Source organism: Physcomitrium patens, chromosome 1 (genome assembly GCF_059467195.1).
Source record: "Physcomitrium patens ecotype Gransden chromosome 1, ASM5946719v1, whole genome shotgun sequence".
NCBI lineage: Eukaryota > Viridiplantae > Streptophyta > Bryopsida > Funariales > Funariaceae > Physcomitrium > Physcomitrium patens.
This window is the reverse complement of record NC_143410.1, coordinates 29011158-29029321: the sequence shown is the minus strand read 5'-3', so window position 1 is coordinate 29029321 and position 18164 is coordinate 29011158. Positions and strand designations below refer to the sequence as shown.

General features: G+C 24.7%; 1 protein-coding gene across 10 annotated transcripts; it reads right to left on the bottom strand.

Moving 5' to 3' along the window:
- Nucleotides 1-14678: 14678 nt before the first annotated feature.
- Nucleotides 14679-18164, bottom strand: LOC112281227 (uncharacterized). Of its 10 annotated transcripts, none has more exons than XR_012218925.2 (5): nucleotides 16373-18152; nucleotides 16106-16148; nucleotides 15664-15858; nucleotides 15258-15411; nucleotides 14679-14847 (listed from the first exon to the last, which is right to left on the bottom strand). XR_012218925.2 is itself a non-coding variant. In XM_073538752.2 (5 exons), the coding sequence occupies exons 3-5, from the start codon at nucleotides 15782-15784 to the stop codon at nucleotides 14897-14899; spliced, it is 285 nt and encodes a 94-aa protein (XP_073394853.1). In that variant the 5' UTR covers nucleotides 15785-15858; nucleotides 16106-16148; nucleotides 16373-18164; the 3' UTR covers nucleotides 14679-14896. The 10 variants fall into 10 exon arrangements, 7 of the variants coding, with proteins under 7 accessions (XP_073394853.1, XP_073394843.1, XP_073394850.1 ...); XR_012218927.2 differs by having other exon boundaries at nucleotides 15258-15402; XM_073538752.2 differs by having other exon boundaries at nucleotides 14679-14903; nucleotides 15258-15414; nucleotides 16373-18164.

Below are 18164 nucleotides of genomic sequence, written 5' to 3'. Positions count from 1 at the left end.
TTTGTTTAGTCAAATTCTAAATCAATGTAGAAGAGAGTGGTGAGTGAAGATGTAATAAATGTATACTTGGAAATAAATTGTTGACAATATTGTATGCACCTTAGAAAGTATCAGAGATCTTTGTTGGTCTAGAATAATAAGATTTGTTGGATAACAATTATCTTATTAAGATTAAGTATTATTTCTTAAAAATTAATATTATATCCTAAGAACCAATTGCTCGACTCTTTGAAAAGGTACTTATTAGAATTTGAAGATATGTGCGCTTCTTTCCAAGTAGTACTAACTTGCTAAAGGATTCCAATGAGGTCCGGAAAAGAACTATGCACATAAATGTTATTGAGATAAATATCTACAAATTTTTGCAAGAAGACAAAGACAATCATCATGTATCATTGAAATAGTGCTATGAGATTTTAGAAGCCATATGCCATCACTTTGAATGAAAAAATGGCAAGGTTGATAATGAAGGTAGACTTGTGTTAATCTTTCAAAGTAATTACAATATCATTGTATCTAAAATATCTATTAAGAAAAGAGACATGCTTTTATTTTCAATTTGATTAAAAATTATATTTGTGAATGGCATAGGATAAAAAATTAAGAGCGTGCATTCATTATGGTATTTATAACTGATGCAAATATTTGGACGTATTGTCTTTTTTGGAGATAATTAAAATGAGAGAAGCTCATTTTAAAACTTTTATAAGATATATTAATCTACTTTTGAATAGCTTATAGAAGTCTTTTCTTCCTACTTTGATATACATGAGGTTTATTTGATATATCCAAGATTACATAAAAATAGCATTATCATATAATTTTATAAAGTGTTGAGAGTATTTATAATCCATACTTAAAACCTTAAGTAATAAAATCAAAGATATTCCAAAATTTGTAGTTCTTTTGGAAATTAAGCTCATTGTCTTTACTTATGATATATTAGAAAGGTATAGAAACTAAAGATTCTTAGCATCTATTGATGTATTGATTTACATAAAGTTTTCAATGACTAGAAGGTGAAGTAATATAATTCTTAGTAGGCCAATAAGTACCATGTGGTCAAAAAATATTTGCATATTTTTTTGTCATTAGATTGTAGTAATGAAATGATATATTTGATGGATAATAGATTTGAGGTAGCAACATTGTCTACAATGGTATAAGATCATCTAATAAATCATAAGGCACAACCAAAAAAGGCAAAAAGATGTCAACATGGTCAACTTTGTTAAAAAAGAGCATTTACATTGGATTGTTGTTTTGAAAATGTAGCAATTCTTAGATGTTATAGTAAGTAATACTCATGTGATATATTGTGATGTTTAGTGATGCCTCTCTTATAATTATTTTTTGATGTGTAATAAGATAAAAATTGATGAGAAGAATATAGAATTTGTTGTAAAAATAATTATATTGAAGCAAAAATTATGTAAGATGATATGCTAGTAGATTTAACTAATTAGCATAAATTGGCTTATTATCATTATCTATGGTTGGCTCATAAATATATATATATATATATATATATATATATATACTTATTTTTATAAGTCAAATAATATCAAAAAATAGTAAAAATCAGTATATAAGAAAGATAAAGTCTATCATAGTATAATTAATTATAAATGGGTGGAAGTTGATGATAGTGGATACTTAATAGAGAATTTTAAAAAGAATTGCTTTATGTCTATTTGGCATCTTTAGCATGACTATAATAGACTGAAGATTTTGAATGCCAAATGCAATCATAGTATGTTTGGATATAATGTTGATTAAAGACTAAGAGTCTATTCAATAGTCTTTGATTAATATGTGATTGATTGTAATGGAGAGGTTTGACACAACATTGTATATAATAGACCAATCTTATCTCAACATTGTCAATAGTTGTATTGAAGTCTTACTAGGTATTGATTTCTTTGATATTTTTGATAGAATTGTCTTTCAAAACTTATATAGTTATATTAGTATAGATTGTGATGCTATTTTTGAATAAGATAGTTAATAAAATGAGCAAAATATTAATAATAATGCTATATGATGTGAGTAGATTACTTATAGGTTACTTATTAAGGCTATTAATGCTAGCAGACAAAAGTGGTCTAAAGTGTATATATAAGAAGTTGTGGCCCAAATTGAGATCGTCTTTATCATTGCTATAAATGTAATAATTATATGAATCACTATTGCCTTAAACTAGTAATGTCATAGCAAATTTGTTATGCTCATGGTTATTATTGTCTTAGGGTGGTATTATTGTAGTAAGCTAGTTATAAATTCTACTTTACATGGTGAAGTACAAAGAAGCATTGTCGTGCATTAATGATATTTTTTTGCATGATGGCAATTCTATACTAATTGAAAGTACTTGATTTGGAATTTTGTAAAATATGAGCTGTATGTGGATGTTATTTAGAAGTGTCAATGAATTAATAACTGCTAGAATTTGAATGATGGAGCAAAATTTTGAACAATTAAGTGGCTTGTGATGTTTGGCACAAAAGAAAAAATATAATGGTTTACTCAAAAAACATAAATTATAGCAATTATTCCTAAAAATATGATATTACATATTTGGTTGCATCTAGATTCTCTTTTGTAATTATAATGGTAGATCTTTCTTAAAAGTATTGATTGAATCTTAATGAGGCATGTTCTTAAACAAAGTGGTTACTAGCAATTGATTTATTGTTGCAAATGTCTTATTGGTGTTATTCACATATATCATGGAAGTAATTATAATACCTCTATCACATATTTTGCTTATTGAACTTTAGCTTAGAATAGTAGAGGTTGATATGTCACATGCCTTTTTAAATTATCTATAATATTTTGGATGTTAATGTTGCTTTGAATGTTATTAGGATTAATGTTGTATTATAAGAAGTCTTACTTGAAAATGTATTGGGCACTTAGCTGTGGAAGATAAATTAAAAATTACAACAATGTCCTAAAAAATTTAATAGAATTCTAAATAAACTCCAATTAAACCTTAATGATTCTAATCAAATCTTAAGCAAATCCAATAGAAGTCTTAAAAAAATTATAAAAGAAACATAAAGAAATCATAAATTAACTTTAAAAAATATATATATAAAATAATATTAAAAAAATAATATAAAAATTCTAAAACAAAAAAGCTAAATTAATACTAAAAATAAAAATATTAAATAAATCCTAAGTAAATCTTAATAAAATGTTAATAAGATTCTTAAAAAATACTAAAAAAATCCTAAAAAATCCTTTAAAATATCTAAATAAATCCTAATAATATCTTATAAAATCCTAAATAAATTCCAAATAAATTCTAACAAAATTTTTATAGTTTTTTTGAAATTTTAATAGCAATTTATTAAACTATTTATTTTAATTATAATTTTGTTATAATATCCAAAAATTTCTCAAATATGAGCTTTTCATTATTTTTTAAAATCTAAAATCTTTGAATTTCTTTTTTTCTAAAAAACTCTTAAAAATTCAACATATATCCAAATCACTTAAAATTAATTATAAAATAAATTTCTTAAATTTATTTTTTTTCAAAATGTTTTTTTTGATCAACCAAACAAATTCCAAAATATCTATCAGAATGTAATTTTTGTACCATAGGATCTAATTTTGATTGTGGTTTACAATTGGTTCTCTTTGGATATTAATTCTTGATTTTTTAAGGTTATTTTTACTACAAATTACTCTTAACTTCCTTCTAAAATACTTATATTGTTTATTTTTCTAATTTACTTTGATTTGCATTATTTTTAACTATAAAAAAGAGATAGACATATTTTTTACAAAAAAACAATATTAATACTAAAAGTTTTTATAACCTCTCTATTTTTTGTCTATGTTTTGTTACTACATTTTTTAATTAGGTTCTTCTTTAATAGATCCTATATTTCTATCTTTCACTATATATTTGTATTACAACTGCAATATAGATTTGTTGGACTTTTACTAACCTATTTTCCATCATTTGGGTCATTTGGCAAAGACACACTTTCATGGCATTGGACTTTCTTTTCAATTTAGTCATTTATTTTAGTAGGAATAGGATTGATATAGATCAAGGTATAAAGATATCTTTTATGAATCACAAATGGAGAATGTTGTATTGAAGATAAAAAAAAAGATTAGGTTTAAAAGTCGAGATTAGTATAGAAAATAGAAATGGCTTACCTTGAGATATTTTTCTATTACTTTCTTCTAAGCTATCAATTCTTCTAATGTTTGGTCCATATTTTTTTACCTTGAAGAATGAGAGCCACTTTACATCTTTAGTAAGCAAGGCTTGTCAAAATCTATCAAGGGTTGTCATATCAAATGGCTTTGAATCAAGGTGAGTTAAAATGGCTTAGAATCAAAAGAAAAATATGGAGACTTATTTTGTGTTTTCTTTTCTTATTTCTTTTAATTGATTAATAATATATTTATGTTCTTCATGTACAATTAAGTGTGTTTTTATCAATGGTATCAATTACTCCCAATTATTTTGAATTTGAAGGTTTAATCAATAGAACCAAATATCAATGATACCTATAAAATATTGTAATAATTATCTTAACTTATTTTTTAGAGAATTGATGTTGTGAAGTTTGCATAGAGTTTCAAACAAGTTAAAGAATTTCAGAAAAAAATTAAAATTGGCTCTTAAAAATATGATAAAGTTTCCTTGAATGTATTCTTTATAAATTTAAAAAGCATGGGAAGTTGGCAACATCAATGTATCTACAAAGTCAAGATCTATAAAACTTGCCAAAGATATAGTACTAGGCAAGCTTACATGAATCGACATTAAATGTGTCACATTTGTTAGAGTAGTTGTAAATTTATTTTAAGTGCTGTTTTTAAAGTCTAATTCCAACAACAAAGAGACTAAGACAAAGACAACCTCACTTAAACTTGAAAATGAAGGAATTAAAACAAAAGTATGTTTGCTCGAACTTAGAGACAAGAAAATTAAGATAGGGATGTTGTTTGAACATGCAAAGACTTGGCTAGATCAAATTGTGCTAAAGTAAGACATGGATATCTGAAGAAAAAAGAAAAAATAAAATAAAAAATAAAAATTGCAACATTGCCAAAATGTTTGGATTTATTAGTGATGGACATTGAATAATCAATACAATTAAAACATAGAAATAAGATTTGGAATAGAATCAAAAAATACTCTCATAAAAAGATGCTAAATACACTCATGAATTACTTAGTCTGCTCTAATTTACACGAAGCTTTAGATAGCTACCAAATTGCTATCCAAGTCTAATACGTAATCTAAATTAAGAGTGAAAAGTTTATAAAATGCAATAAAATACAGAATCATACAAAAGAATATCTTGCTGACTTATATAACATGTAAAATAGAGTGTACAAGTGACCTCAAAAATGTGGAAGGTTGCCTTTGAAATCTCTTTTGATTTATTCTAATTCCTACATTACTCCTAATCTGAACCTCCAATTTTTTTTATTTCTCCCACTTAAGTGGTCAGAGTTTATTCTGCCATCAAATCAGCAGTGCTGGTTTAAGGGTTGTCAAATTTTGATGCCTTTCCAAAAAAAGTACTTTATGTAGTTGTTGTTTATCCAAAATTATCAGAAGTTACAGAATACTATTATTAGATCTAAAAAGACACTTGAAACTTGTAACAGGAAAAATACATTAATAAGAAGTAAAGCATGAAAAAAATAACTATATCATCTATTAAAACATTATCTTTAAAGTTAAGAACTTTGTTAGGATGATAAGATTTATATTCCTTTACAATATAAAATTAATTAAGTTAATTAAGTAAAAATTTCCTTGGATTCATAAATTCTTGTTTGAAATTCTAATTAGAAAATTCTACTATTATCTACTCTTTTTTTTTAGTAATATAAGAGGCTATTTTTTTTCAAATTTTTATTTTTTTCACGTTTTTTTTAATAATTTGATAAGATTATTAATTTATATTATGTATTTTTTAATAATTAAATAGATTATTTCACTTATTAAAAAAATATTTTTTTCTACTAAAGATTCTAAACTATCCACCTTTAAACTAATATTTATTTTCTAAAATTAATTTCATCTTTATAGAAAATAGGCTATTTTTATTTGCAGAAATTCTTATTTGATATTAAAAGTTATAGATTGCCATTTTCTAATTTGACTTATGTATTTATTAGTATTGTTTATTCTAAAGCCAAATAAATTAAGATAAAAGAAGAATATACTATAGATGCTTTACTTAAAAGAAGTAAATTTTTTTCTACAACTATTACAAATTTTTATGATGTTTTATATATTCTTTAAAAAATAATCTCACATAATATAAATATCGATCTTAAAAGTATTTTTATAATGCATATAAGAGGAGTAAATGATAAAATTTAATATTCATGAAAAGATTTTGTACAATTAAAACAAGAGAACATAAGTAGATTAATTTTATAAGTAAATTTTAAAAGTCTTATCACTACAAGTGCAAAGGAACTAAAGATTATTAGACAAGAGAAACTTAATTGAATGAGATCAAAATTTTAAAGATGTTTACAATATGTTAAGTTCTTACAATTATATCATTCTTGAAATCTTAATGATATTATTAAAGTAAGATTTACAAAAATATTATTATAATAAGTTTAAGAAAAAATCACCATTAATAGAAAAAAAATTATATTTTTTTATGATTTAAACTTATTTATTAGTTTAATTACAATCACATTTTGGAAGAAAAAACTATAAAAAAAATAACATGAACAAAATTCTAACCTTTGTAAAAATAACCATATTTAACTACTTCATGTACTATAAATTTCTAACAACTTTTTTGGAATATAGATTAAAATAATAAATATCTTAGTAATCAAATTTAATATAACTTAAAAGATAACATCAAATGTGGATTTATAATAATATTTTATCACTCAAATAATAACATGTAATAATGGATTCTTTGAAAGATGAAAAAAGGCCAAAGATTTGATTGAAAAAAGAAAAAATTAAGTAATAATAATCATTTCTACATCCTTAAAAATTTATTTATTAAAGCCAAAACCTATGCAAATCAATAGAATTCTATTCAAGCACTTAATACCTAAGAAAAAAAGATAAATATATTGTAAACACTTTTGTTTACATCATGGAAAAAAATCATAAAATACAAGACGATTGCATCAAATCAATAATAATAAAGGCAAGAAATGCAAATTCAAATATAAAAATATTAAAAAATAAAGATATTTCATTTTAATAGGAACCTTATAATTAAAAAGCTTTGGATTACAACCATCATTTACAAATCTCAACTTATTATATAATCTTATGTATTTTTTTGATTTTTTTATAATTACTTAAATTTCAAATTGTAAATTTTTAACTCAAGAATTTTTTGAAAATAGAGCCTAAAAATATTTTATATATAAAGTCTTAACACCATAAAAATAGATATATATATATATATATATATATATATATATTTATTTATTTATTATAAATAATTGATAAATATTTTTTGAAGTGCATTAATTTTGGAATATCCTTAAAATGATATGAAAATGTAATAAAGCACCTTAAATGTCTCTGTCTTTGTTTTTTCAATGATCTATAAAAACAATATAAAAAAGATAGAAAAAAAAGTTTATTTTTGATGTGTAGTTTCTTTGATTGACCAAAATCATGCTCAAAATGTCTAACATTATTTTATTAAGTAAAATATAGACTAAAATTGCACCAAGCCTTTGATTGAAGAAGGATTTATCTAAATTTTATTTTTTTTATTTAAAAAATAAAACATATAAAAATCCTATATCTTGATAATCTTAATCCATTTGGAAATTCTAAATTCTATCAATTTTAAGCTACAAACTCATGAATCTGTAAAAAATCTAAAAACAATTCATAAGAAAATTCCAAAAAAAATACTAAATGAATCTTAAATAAAACCTAAGAAAATGCAAATAAATTTTAAGCAAATTATAAGTATATCTTAAGAAATCTTTATCATATTCTAATAGATCTCTAAAGAAAATTAAATTTTCAGAAAATCCTAAGTAATATTAAAAAAATCCTAATTAGTCTTCATTACATTTTTATCAAATTCTATCAAAGTCTAAGCAGATCCTAATAAAATAATAATTAAATTCTAAGTTAATTATAATTAGTTTTAAATATATTTAAATTAACCTCAAATAAACTATTAATTAGTCCTAAGTCGATCTTAATCAAATTTTATCAAATCCTAAAAAATCCTAACAAAAACCTGAGTATCAAATTACAAAATATAAATCCTATAAATTTTAAAGTAATTTTAAATTTTTCTTTAAAATTCTTATATATTTTAATCTTCTTGTTGAAAAAAAGCTCAACAATTTATTTTTTTTAAATTACTCGTAAATTGAAAAAAAAATACTAAAGTTTTAAATAGAGTTTTTTTATAATCTTAATATCAAAACTTTAGTAGCAAGTTCTGCTTCTTTTTTTGTTAATTATCTTTCAAATTTTGAATAAGTCTTAGGTTTTACCTCAATTATATATATATATATATATATATATATATATATATATATATAAATTAATTGAATCCAACGAGTAGATCTTTGCAAATTACTTATATCCTTATTAATTTTTAAATTATCAAATATAAATATATTAATTTATTTTATTTCAATAACTTCAAATGTAATCAATCAACTAAGCTAAAATTTAATATAAACATTAAATATAAATATTAGTACAAATCTACAAAAATTCAACCATATTTTTATGAAAAAGTTTATAATACTGTTCAAAACATTGATCCTAATTTATTACTCTAAAAAAATAACCAAAATAAAGCTTTGACATTGCTTAATTCTTACAAAGTTATTAAAAACTTAATTTACAAAAGACTATTACACAAAATTTTCTTAAAGTAGCTTCTCTAATTCTAAAATTTTATCAACAAAAAAACTCTATATTTGCTATAAGCACTTATTTTTATGTATTAGGGTTTGATTTCAACTATGATTTTAAAATGGTCATCTCTAAGTATTGAAGTTTTTTTATGATATTTTATTAGAAATTGACTTAAATTTTTATCTAAAGATTTTAAAAATAACTTATATCTAATATATAGATTCTTTATTTATAATCTTAAAAAATAAGTAGAAGTCTTTCTAATAAAAATGATAATACATTACAAATATAATTGATGTTACTAATTACATAGATAAGAGGAATTAGGTAGAAGTGAATGAAAGTACATAAATTTGATAATATCTTATAGAATAACTTTGTAGAAGCTTCATAAATATGAATTTTATCTTATACATTTCTATACAAGATTAGTAGTTTGAAAATTTAGCCAACAAATTGGCCAATTGTTGCACATATTAGCCACTTATGGTACAAGTAGGTCATATGGTGAACATATAAGAAATTTGTCTTACAAGTTAAAAATATGTTTCTTAAGTACAATAAGCATTAGAAGTTCTATGAAATATTGCCATATAGCTTCTAATTAGATAGTATAGAAGCAAGTGTGAGGCCTTCTTCACTCTTGTCAATTCTTTTTTATTTTTAATTTTAATATTCTTCTTATCTTTAACAATAGCCATTTTAATTTTTTTTCTTAAATATACATACTTTTTTCTTTCTTTCTTTTTCTTTTTTTTTTGTAATCTTTCTTTTAGATACATTGAACTTGTCTATTTTCATTCTTCAATTTCTTGTCTTTAATAATTTGACAAGAATCCTAATTTATTGTTCTTATTTTTTTTAAGTTAGTAGATTATTTTACTTTTTTTATTATGTTTTAAATATTGTAGACTATCCACCTTTGAACTAAATTTTTTTTATTTTCCTAATATTGATTATTTCTTTAAAAATGATAGTTTATCATTTTTTTCGAAATTTTTATTTGATATTAGAGATTATAGATTATCTTCTTTTATTTTGATATTTAAATCTATTAAAGATGGTTTTTATTACTAATAAAAAAAATATTACTATTTATCAATATTTATTATTAAAAAAAACTTTATTAAATATTAAATAACTTTAATAAATTATATTAAAAAATATTTCATAAATATCTTTAATAAATATCTTTAATAAATATTATTAATAAATAAATATAAATAAATAAATAAATAAAAACTAAGCCTATGTAGGTAGAAGTTATAGATACATGTCTTTTGACTTTTATAAATGTTATTTGTAAAATTAAACTTAGGACCAGACCAAGCTTATACTTTTTGAAATAATAATATTACTAACAATGTCTCACTATCAAGAATCACTCTTAAGAATATAAGTACTTAATTTTGGACTTTAAACAAAGTTTCAATTGGAACCAACTAACACACTCTCTCAAAGACTCTCAACTAGGTTGTTATTGAAACATCATAAGGCCATCTAATACTTTATCCAAGGCTAAGTGAGTATACCTAAAGAACCTTCTCAAGCACATACATTATTTTAGTCAATTATTCATACCAACATGATATTAATTGATCACTCAATTAAATCCTTTCTACCACTCTCAAATTTTTTAAGGTAGTGCTTTACTTATATTCTTTTTCAACTTGTAGTAAAACTCAAGAGATTGTTCTAATAGTCTCTACTCATAGCCAAAACTTAAATACTATCTAAAGTCAAAACCGCATCTATGAAGCTTTTAGAAAGCTTCTCTAGAAGACTTTATGAATTTAATCTATATTTATTTAATTCTATTTAATCATATAAGTAACTATTAGAGTAAATGTATTTGTCCATGACATCGAATTCTATGTAATAATGGAAAAATAACTAAATAAAATTTAAGAACACAAAATCAACATAAATGCATATTACAAGAAAAAACTTCAATTTCATATATGAAATAAGATATGATTACTTTATTGTGGATCTTTCTATGCAAGTGTCCTTAGACCAACTTATACAATTTTCAAGAGACCTTTATTCAGATTTTTACTAACATAAGCTAATATTAACATTTTAATTCCTCAAATTCTAATTTTTCTTAATATTCTATCATTTTTTAGTCCAAATTTACTCCGATGAAGGTGGAAAGTGGATTTGTAATGTTTTTTGGCTATAGATTCAAATTAGTTCTATCCAAGAAGAATGGGGTTTTTTTTTCTATATTTTTATTTAGCGGTCCAAACAACTCTGATTTGGGTAGAAAATTCTAAATTCAATTTTTTTTTTTTTTGGTTGCAAACATAAACTAAATTCCTAAAACCATAAGATCCAATAGATATGACAACAAATACTTCTATTAGCAAGAAACTCTGAGTTCTTCCCTTCTTCCAGTCATCTCAAATAGTCACCATGTATGAACACAATTAATAGCTCCAATAGTTAGTTATATTCATTTTAATAATTTTTAACATATTTTTATTAATTTAAATACTAATATGATTAATTTATGGATCTAAATTAGTTTTTTTAGTTAATTATGACTTTATTTATATTTTTAGGTTATAAATTAGGTAGATACTATTAATTATTAGATTGAATGATTCTTAAAAAATTTAAAAATAATAAATTTAGAAGATCTATGATTTTTTTTTTCTTGATCTTATTTAAATTCTCTTTTAATACTAAAATTAGAATTTTAGGAGAATTTTTCTTCTAAATCCTAGAAATTATATCTTGAATTAATCCACAATTTTAATTTTTAACCTCAAGGTTAATTTCTAATTTGACTATGGTTAAAAAATCCCTTAAGTCTAATTGTTAAATTAATGATGATTTCTAGAAGATGGAGGTGAGCTAATTGTTGTGGTGGAATTTCCTCTCTTAATGATTTTAATTACTATTTGGAGTTGAAAATTGGATATAAATATATGTATATATATATATATCACAAATGTATTAATTCAAGGCCAAATCGCAATTGGATCTTGGATTTGCTAAGATTTTATATTTAAGAGAGTTTAAATTGAAGAATGGTGGTCACAACGGCTTTGATGGCAAGAATCCTTGCTGATCTCCAAGAAGACTGATTAAAATTAGAATTATAGTTAAAAATTATAACTAAATTAGTAAATTAATTGATTTTTATGATTAGAACTTCGATTTGGGTTTCAAAATAGTCAATATTAGAATAAAAATATATTTTAGAAACATTGGTGGTGTTAGTTTTGCTAAAAAGGTGTTAATTTTTGAGTTATAAGTATTTCTAATCTTAAAATCGGATTTAGGCTTAAAGTGATTATAGACCTTTAATCTTCATTAGATTTTTTTTGATTTGGATGGTAGAGATATAGCTTCCACCTTTGGGCCTCCTCCCACCTAGTTAAGAGGGCTTAGGTGGCCAAACTTTCCCTTTCTTTTCCCCCTTTTGTAAGGCGAAGCCCTGCCAAATTGTTTCTAGGCTTTTAATTGAAGGAATTTTCTCCCACCTTGACATTGCTTCAGTATTTTTTTCCTCTTTGTCACTCAATTTTAAATTCTTTTGAGTAATATTTTTTATTCATCTTTTCCTAGTTACTAGCTTTTTAACAACATAAGCCACAAGCAATTTGAAGCTTAGACGGATTTTTGGCAAATTTCCAAGTGGCAGGGGGTCTATTGACCTTGGCAGCATAGGAGCATCAATTTCAAAAAAAATTAACTCGGTGACCTCTAATTAAAATTTAATTTGATTTGCTATTATGAATGAAAATTAAAGTCTAGTTTTTTAGAAAATTTGAGTCACTAACTTCCAAGTTATAAAAAAAAATTGATGATTTTTAAAGTGAGGACGGATTTGCTGCCTTATCAATTTAGAACAATTAACTTTAGAAAAATATAGCTTAATACCTACTAGTGTTTTGTCATTAAGTTTTTTTTTGAAAAAGAAGCTTGCTAAGTGTAGTTTCAGGAAAAAATTAGAGTTGTTAATTTTGAATCACTAACTAACTTTTAGTGAATTTTTAAGTAGAAAGGGTTTGTTGCCAAGGCAGCCCAAGTGGCTCTATTTGAAAAAAAACCATATCTCAAGCATTTTGGGTTAGATTGCTAGAAGATTTGAAAAGGTAGAAGCATGTTAGAGTTAAACTTGATCACACCATATTTCACATGTATTGGAGTCTCAAGGAATTTTGGTTATTTTTTGAGTGGCAAAGGTGGCTGCCTACAACTTGATATACTCAAGGTATGTTATTTTTTTCCTCTCTACTCATCCTCTAATCACATTCCTTTACCACTTAATTTTCTGTATTAATTATCTTTTGTCTTATTATTATTTATTAATTTTATTTAATAATATTTAAGAACTTTTTCTTCATTCCAATAATTAATGGTAAAGTTTCATCTTTTCATCCATCTTTACCTTTAAAAGATAAAAGAAAATAAAAATTAACCTTATTTTTTATTTTCACTTTTTACTTTTAATTTTAGTTTATAAATTTTACTTTTTACCTTCAATTTTTTATTATGGTTATTTTTAAATTCTTTATTCAATTTCTAGTAATTAATTCTAACTTATTTTATTTTATTTTATTTTTATTCATAATTTCTAGACTTTAAGCTTAATTAAGTAAACCTTAGAAGGCAATTAATTTATTAGACTATAATGTTTAAAAAACCATAAAAATTATATACTTGACTTGTTGTATTTGGTTGGATTAATTGTGATTATTATATCATTTTTTATTTTTATTTTTATTTTTTAATATTTATGATTCAAGTGCCTACATTGGTTAATATTGAATTTAATCTAAGTTACAATTGAATCAAATTGAACTTCAGTGAGGGGAGAAAAAACCGATCACACCTCCAACTTCAAATTATAATAATTCTATTTAGTATTGATAGATTGTTAAACAAAAATGGCATATCTATTAACTTACATAAAAAATATTATAAATAAAATAATAATTAAAATTCTCTTTAATAATATTTATTAATATTTTAGATTTTTGATAATAAATCAATGACATTGCCTTTTAAAACATATTAAAAATTATAAATAAAAGTTTTATTGTTTAAATCCATATGGTAATGAAATACATTTATGTATATATATATATATATATATATATATATGAATTTAAAGGTAGATAAGTCACAACTTTTAAATATATAATAGTATTTTCAAGAAGTAAAAGAATCCATCCACTATTTATATAAATTAACTTCTACAAGTAAGTATTCTTGTAAAATTTTTAAGAACATAAATCACAACAAAACTTTGAAACAATAATGCACTCATATATTTCTAAAGAAAAAAAAAAAGTAAAAAAAGAAGAGTTAGTTATAACATATAACAAGAACAACTATTGCCAAATACAAAGAGACTAAAAAGTCCTTAACTAAGACTATAAGATAAGAAAGGTGTTGAAAGACCTAAGATGGTCTTAGCCTTATTTCCATATATACAAGCACAAAGAAGATCTTGTAGAAACCTTCTCTGGATAAAGGCTTGTGGCCCAAACTTCTGATGCCACTTCTTATAGATCATAAACTTGTGGTATAAGTTTCTATAGCTACATGATATGTCTATAAAAATCTAATCACCAAATCCACTTTAAAGAACTTCTTTGAAGCTTCTTGAAGAAGATATTATTTTTTCAACATATTTCTACTTACTTCTATTTATTTTTATTTATCTAGAAAATAAGCAGATTTATTACAGTATTGGTGTATAAAATAATATTTATAAAATATTTATAAATTATTATATTAAATAATATTTCAATTTGATGTCATATATAAATTCTTTAGAATATTTTGATTAAATTCATTTTATTTTTCTGAAGTATTCTATATAAATTTATGTAATAATATATTTTTTGTGCTTTAGATATCCTATCAAATATCTCTTTTGTATTATTATCTTCTGATCAATATTATCTAAAAGGTCATCTTTGCGTGCCATCGTCGTCATTCCTCCATGCCTGTTTTTTTCAGGCCAGTGCGAATTAGAAGGCTTCTGCGCTCCCTCGATTATGCTCTGATTTATTTACTTACTTATTTACACAATTGGGGATCGCATGCTGCATATATTTAGTAACAAATAGAGCATTCTTGTTTTGACAAAACTATTTGCTTTCTATTAAGATGCTTAGATTTTTTGCACAGATGGTCAGACGTGATGGAACCGAGAAATCACGACGATGACACGCAAGGAGCTTCAGTCCACCAGGAAGAAAAACAACAATGAAATTCAGGATCAAGCACAAGTTCGATTCCTTTTTGAATCCGTTGTTTATAGAATAAGGTCCTTGCCACTTTGGAAGAGCACAACAACGCCGACTCATATGTGTGTGATTAGCCAAAGGAAAGAGACGAAAAAGGGAGGGAAAACCTGGTATACTCCTTTACTTCACAGACATATCCATATCGAAGGAACCAGAGCATGCCACACCAGGCGAGACTCCCACTTGCCCCTAGAAACAAGGGCACGCTCTCATTTCGAAGTTGGTGAGACACAGCCTTCTCATAAAAGCGCCCTGCAGAACCTTCTGATGCACACAAGATTGGAGTTACTGGGTTCCACTAACACTCGTGACAAGATGAAATCGCAGCACAAAGGTCCCTCGCGATTGCTCCGTCTTTGTATGAGACCCTGATTTGGTCGCAAAGGAGAGAATCCCGCTCTTGAATGTGCGCACGTGGGACTGAGCCCACTGACTGTGCTCCGCCACATCCTCACGCGGTATGTGTGGGGTTTGCGATCATAAAACGCAGTTGGAAGGAATGCTGCAGCTTACCTCGACGAGAAGGGGAGCCAGGAAAGCCTGTTGGCACACTTTTAGGGTTTCGAGGATGCCGAATCCTTATAAACATCGTGGCTTGATATATAAGGATGCTTTTTAAGGCTACAATCATCATAGAATGTGGGGCTTCATCAACCTTTCCAAGCTGTTATTCTCTAGTCTTGGACACGATTGAAAGACTACCTTTATCTATAATCATTAAAAAATAATAATAATAATAATAATTGTCTTGAATAAGTGAGTATTTTATTGTATGTTGAATACATGTATGTGTAAAATGAAATATTAAGTGTAAACTTTGAAAATACAGAAACACAAGTAGGGTTGGTGATATATAGCATTCACTTTGAAATATAACAAGCAACATCAATAAAGTCTTTTCTATAATCACAAAAAAAAACTCAATAAATATATACACTTTAATAATCAAGCTTACATGATTCAATGAAAATTGTAAAAAATATATTTTGTCTTTTAATCTGGCACCACAAAGAAGAAAATATGTTTTAAAGATAAAGGATGTAATATTCAGAATCATGTCTTAGTATTAAAATTGTAAAAGAATTTTAATAGTTACAAATTTGAAAAAAATTACAATTAGCTTTTAAATTTGTGTATATATTTATGCATATATATATATATATATATATATCGAGAGAGAAGAATGTTAAATAGACCCATTGCTTTAACAAAATAGACCTACTCTTGACAAATATGGTAATCATGATGAATGTGGTTGGTTTTTATTGGTTGCATATCCAATAGTAGAAAAATGAATCTAGAGATCATTTTTTTCTTTTCATGATAGTTCGGATGGGTGGGTCCATTTAGTAATAACTTGGTCTATTTAATATTGCCTTATATATGATGACGAATCATGTGTTATAATTCTTTCAAATGTTTATTAACAATAATCTGATACTGGAAGTATTGTCTACAACTTCTTTCAAAACATGTGATTGCTTCTAGACATTATTATTGTTATTTTCTTCAAAACAAGTACAATGTCCTCATTTTGTTAATGTATTTTTAATTACATCCTTAAAACTCATAATCAATTAGAACGAATTTATCAATTTGAAGATTTGCATAGAAACTGCTGCTTCTTATTCATTTATTTGTTTTTATAATGCTGTAATAATAATTTGCAATTTACTGATAGTCCCTTCTGGAGTCTACACAGAACTTAGAGCTGTATATTTTCCATTTTCCCTTTGGTTTCTTACAGCCCTGGTTCTTTTGAATATATCTGTATACTCTTCTCTGAATTGGTAGCAAGTGAAGGGTCACGTTTGTTCAGGAAACCCTAAACCATGTGAATACATATGTTTGCTCTGCATTTCCTGGAAGCCATTTTGGCTCGAAGTACACACTTTGATTATCCTTTGATTCAGCAAGAAATGAAACCCTTCCGACCATTATATATATATATATATATGCATACATTCATATATATGTTTCTTTTTACAATTTCTTTTAATCACAGTTAAAACGATTTTTGTTTTTTATTTTTTTTAACCATGTTTCATTTACACTTGTTGACACTTTGTCACACAGCCAAATCCTCTCCCAACCATCTACTCCAGAATATACAAGCACACAGCAATCTCACAGTTCTTGCAAACAAAATCATAAAAAGTAAGACAGTAGGTATTTTGAGTTTAAATGATTATAATTTAAATAAAATTGACAAAACTTTGTAAGTCAAATGAGTGGAAAATATCATGCAAACATTCCACAATAAATCTATTTCTCCACAAATTCAATTGCTCTAGTGACAAAAAAATATAGAAAGGGAACCTTTAAATTCAATTTTATTTAGTTTAATATGCATGTTATACATGTTCACTTATAGAGATTACAATAAAATATACGACAAAAAACAATTCGGTTGTACACAATAGAAGTAGGGGTATCTATATCTATAAGCCTAGTTAAAAATCCATGGTGCAAAAGCATTATTAAGGTCCCCTGTTAGATGAAGAAAAACAATCTTTTAGTAGTCTTCATTTGTAGATAAAGTTTAAAGTGAGAAGAGACCAAAGATAGACCAAATCATTTTTTTAATATTTTATTATAAGCTTCATATGTCATTCCATATCTTAATTCAAATAATTATAAAAAGCACTAGAAACTTGATTTCTTATTTTTTGATTTTTTAAAGCATTTCTTTTATGTAATTTCTTAAGTGTTTTTAAAAACCCTCTTCTTGAAATGGGTCGAATAGAAATTTCAAATAAAAAAAATATTTATATTATATGTAAAACAAATATACAATTCATCTCATATTATCTTCTTTAGGCATTTGGACTTATTTTTCGAAGTATATAGCTGATTTTAAGAGGTTTTTTGATTTCAACCAATAAAAACACTTGAAAGTTAAGACCTCTCACCTTACCACCTAAGTATAAAAGTGCTCCTAAGTATTTAGGAATTGTAGAAGCAGTTTAATATGAATTAATTATAGAATATGTGTAATAGAGATATTTGCATAG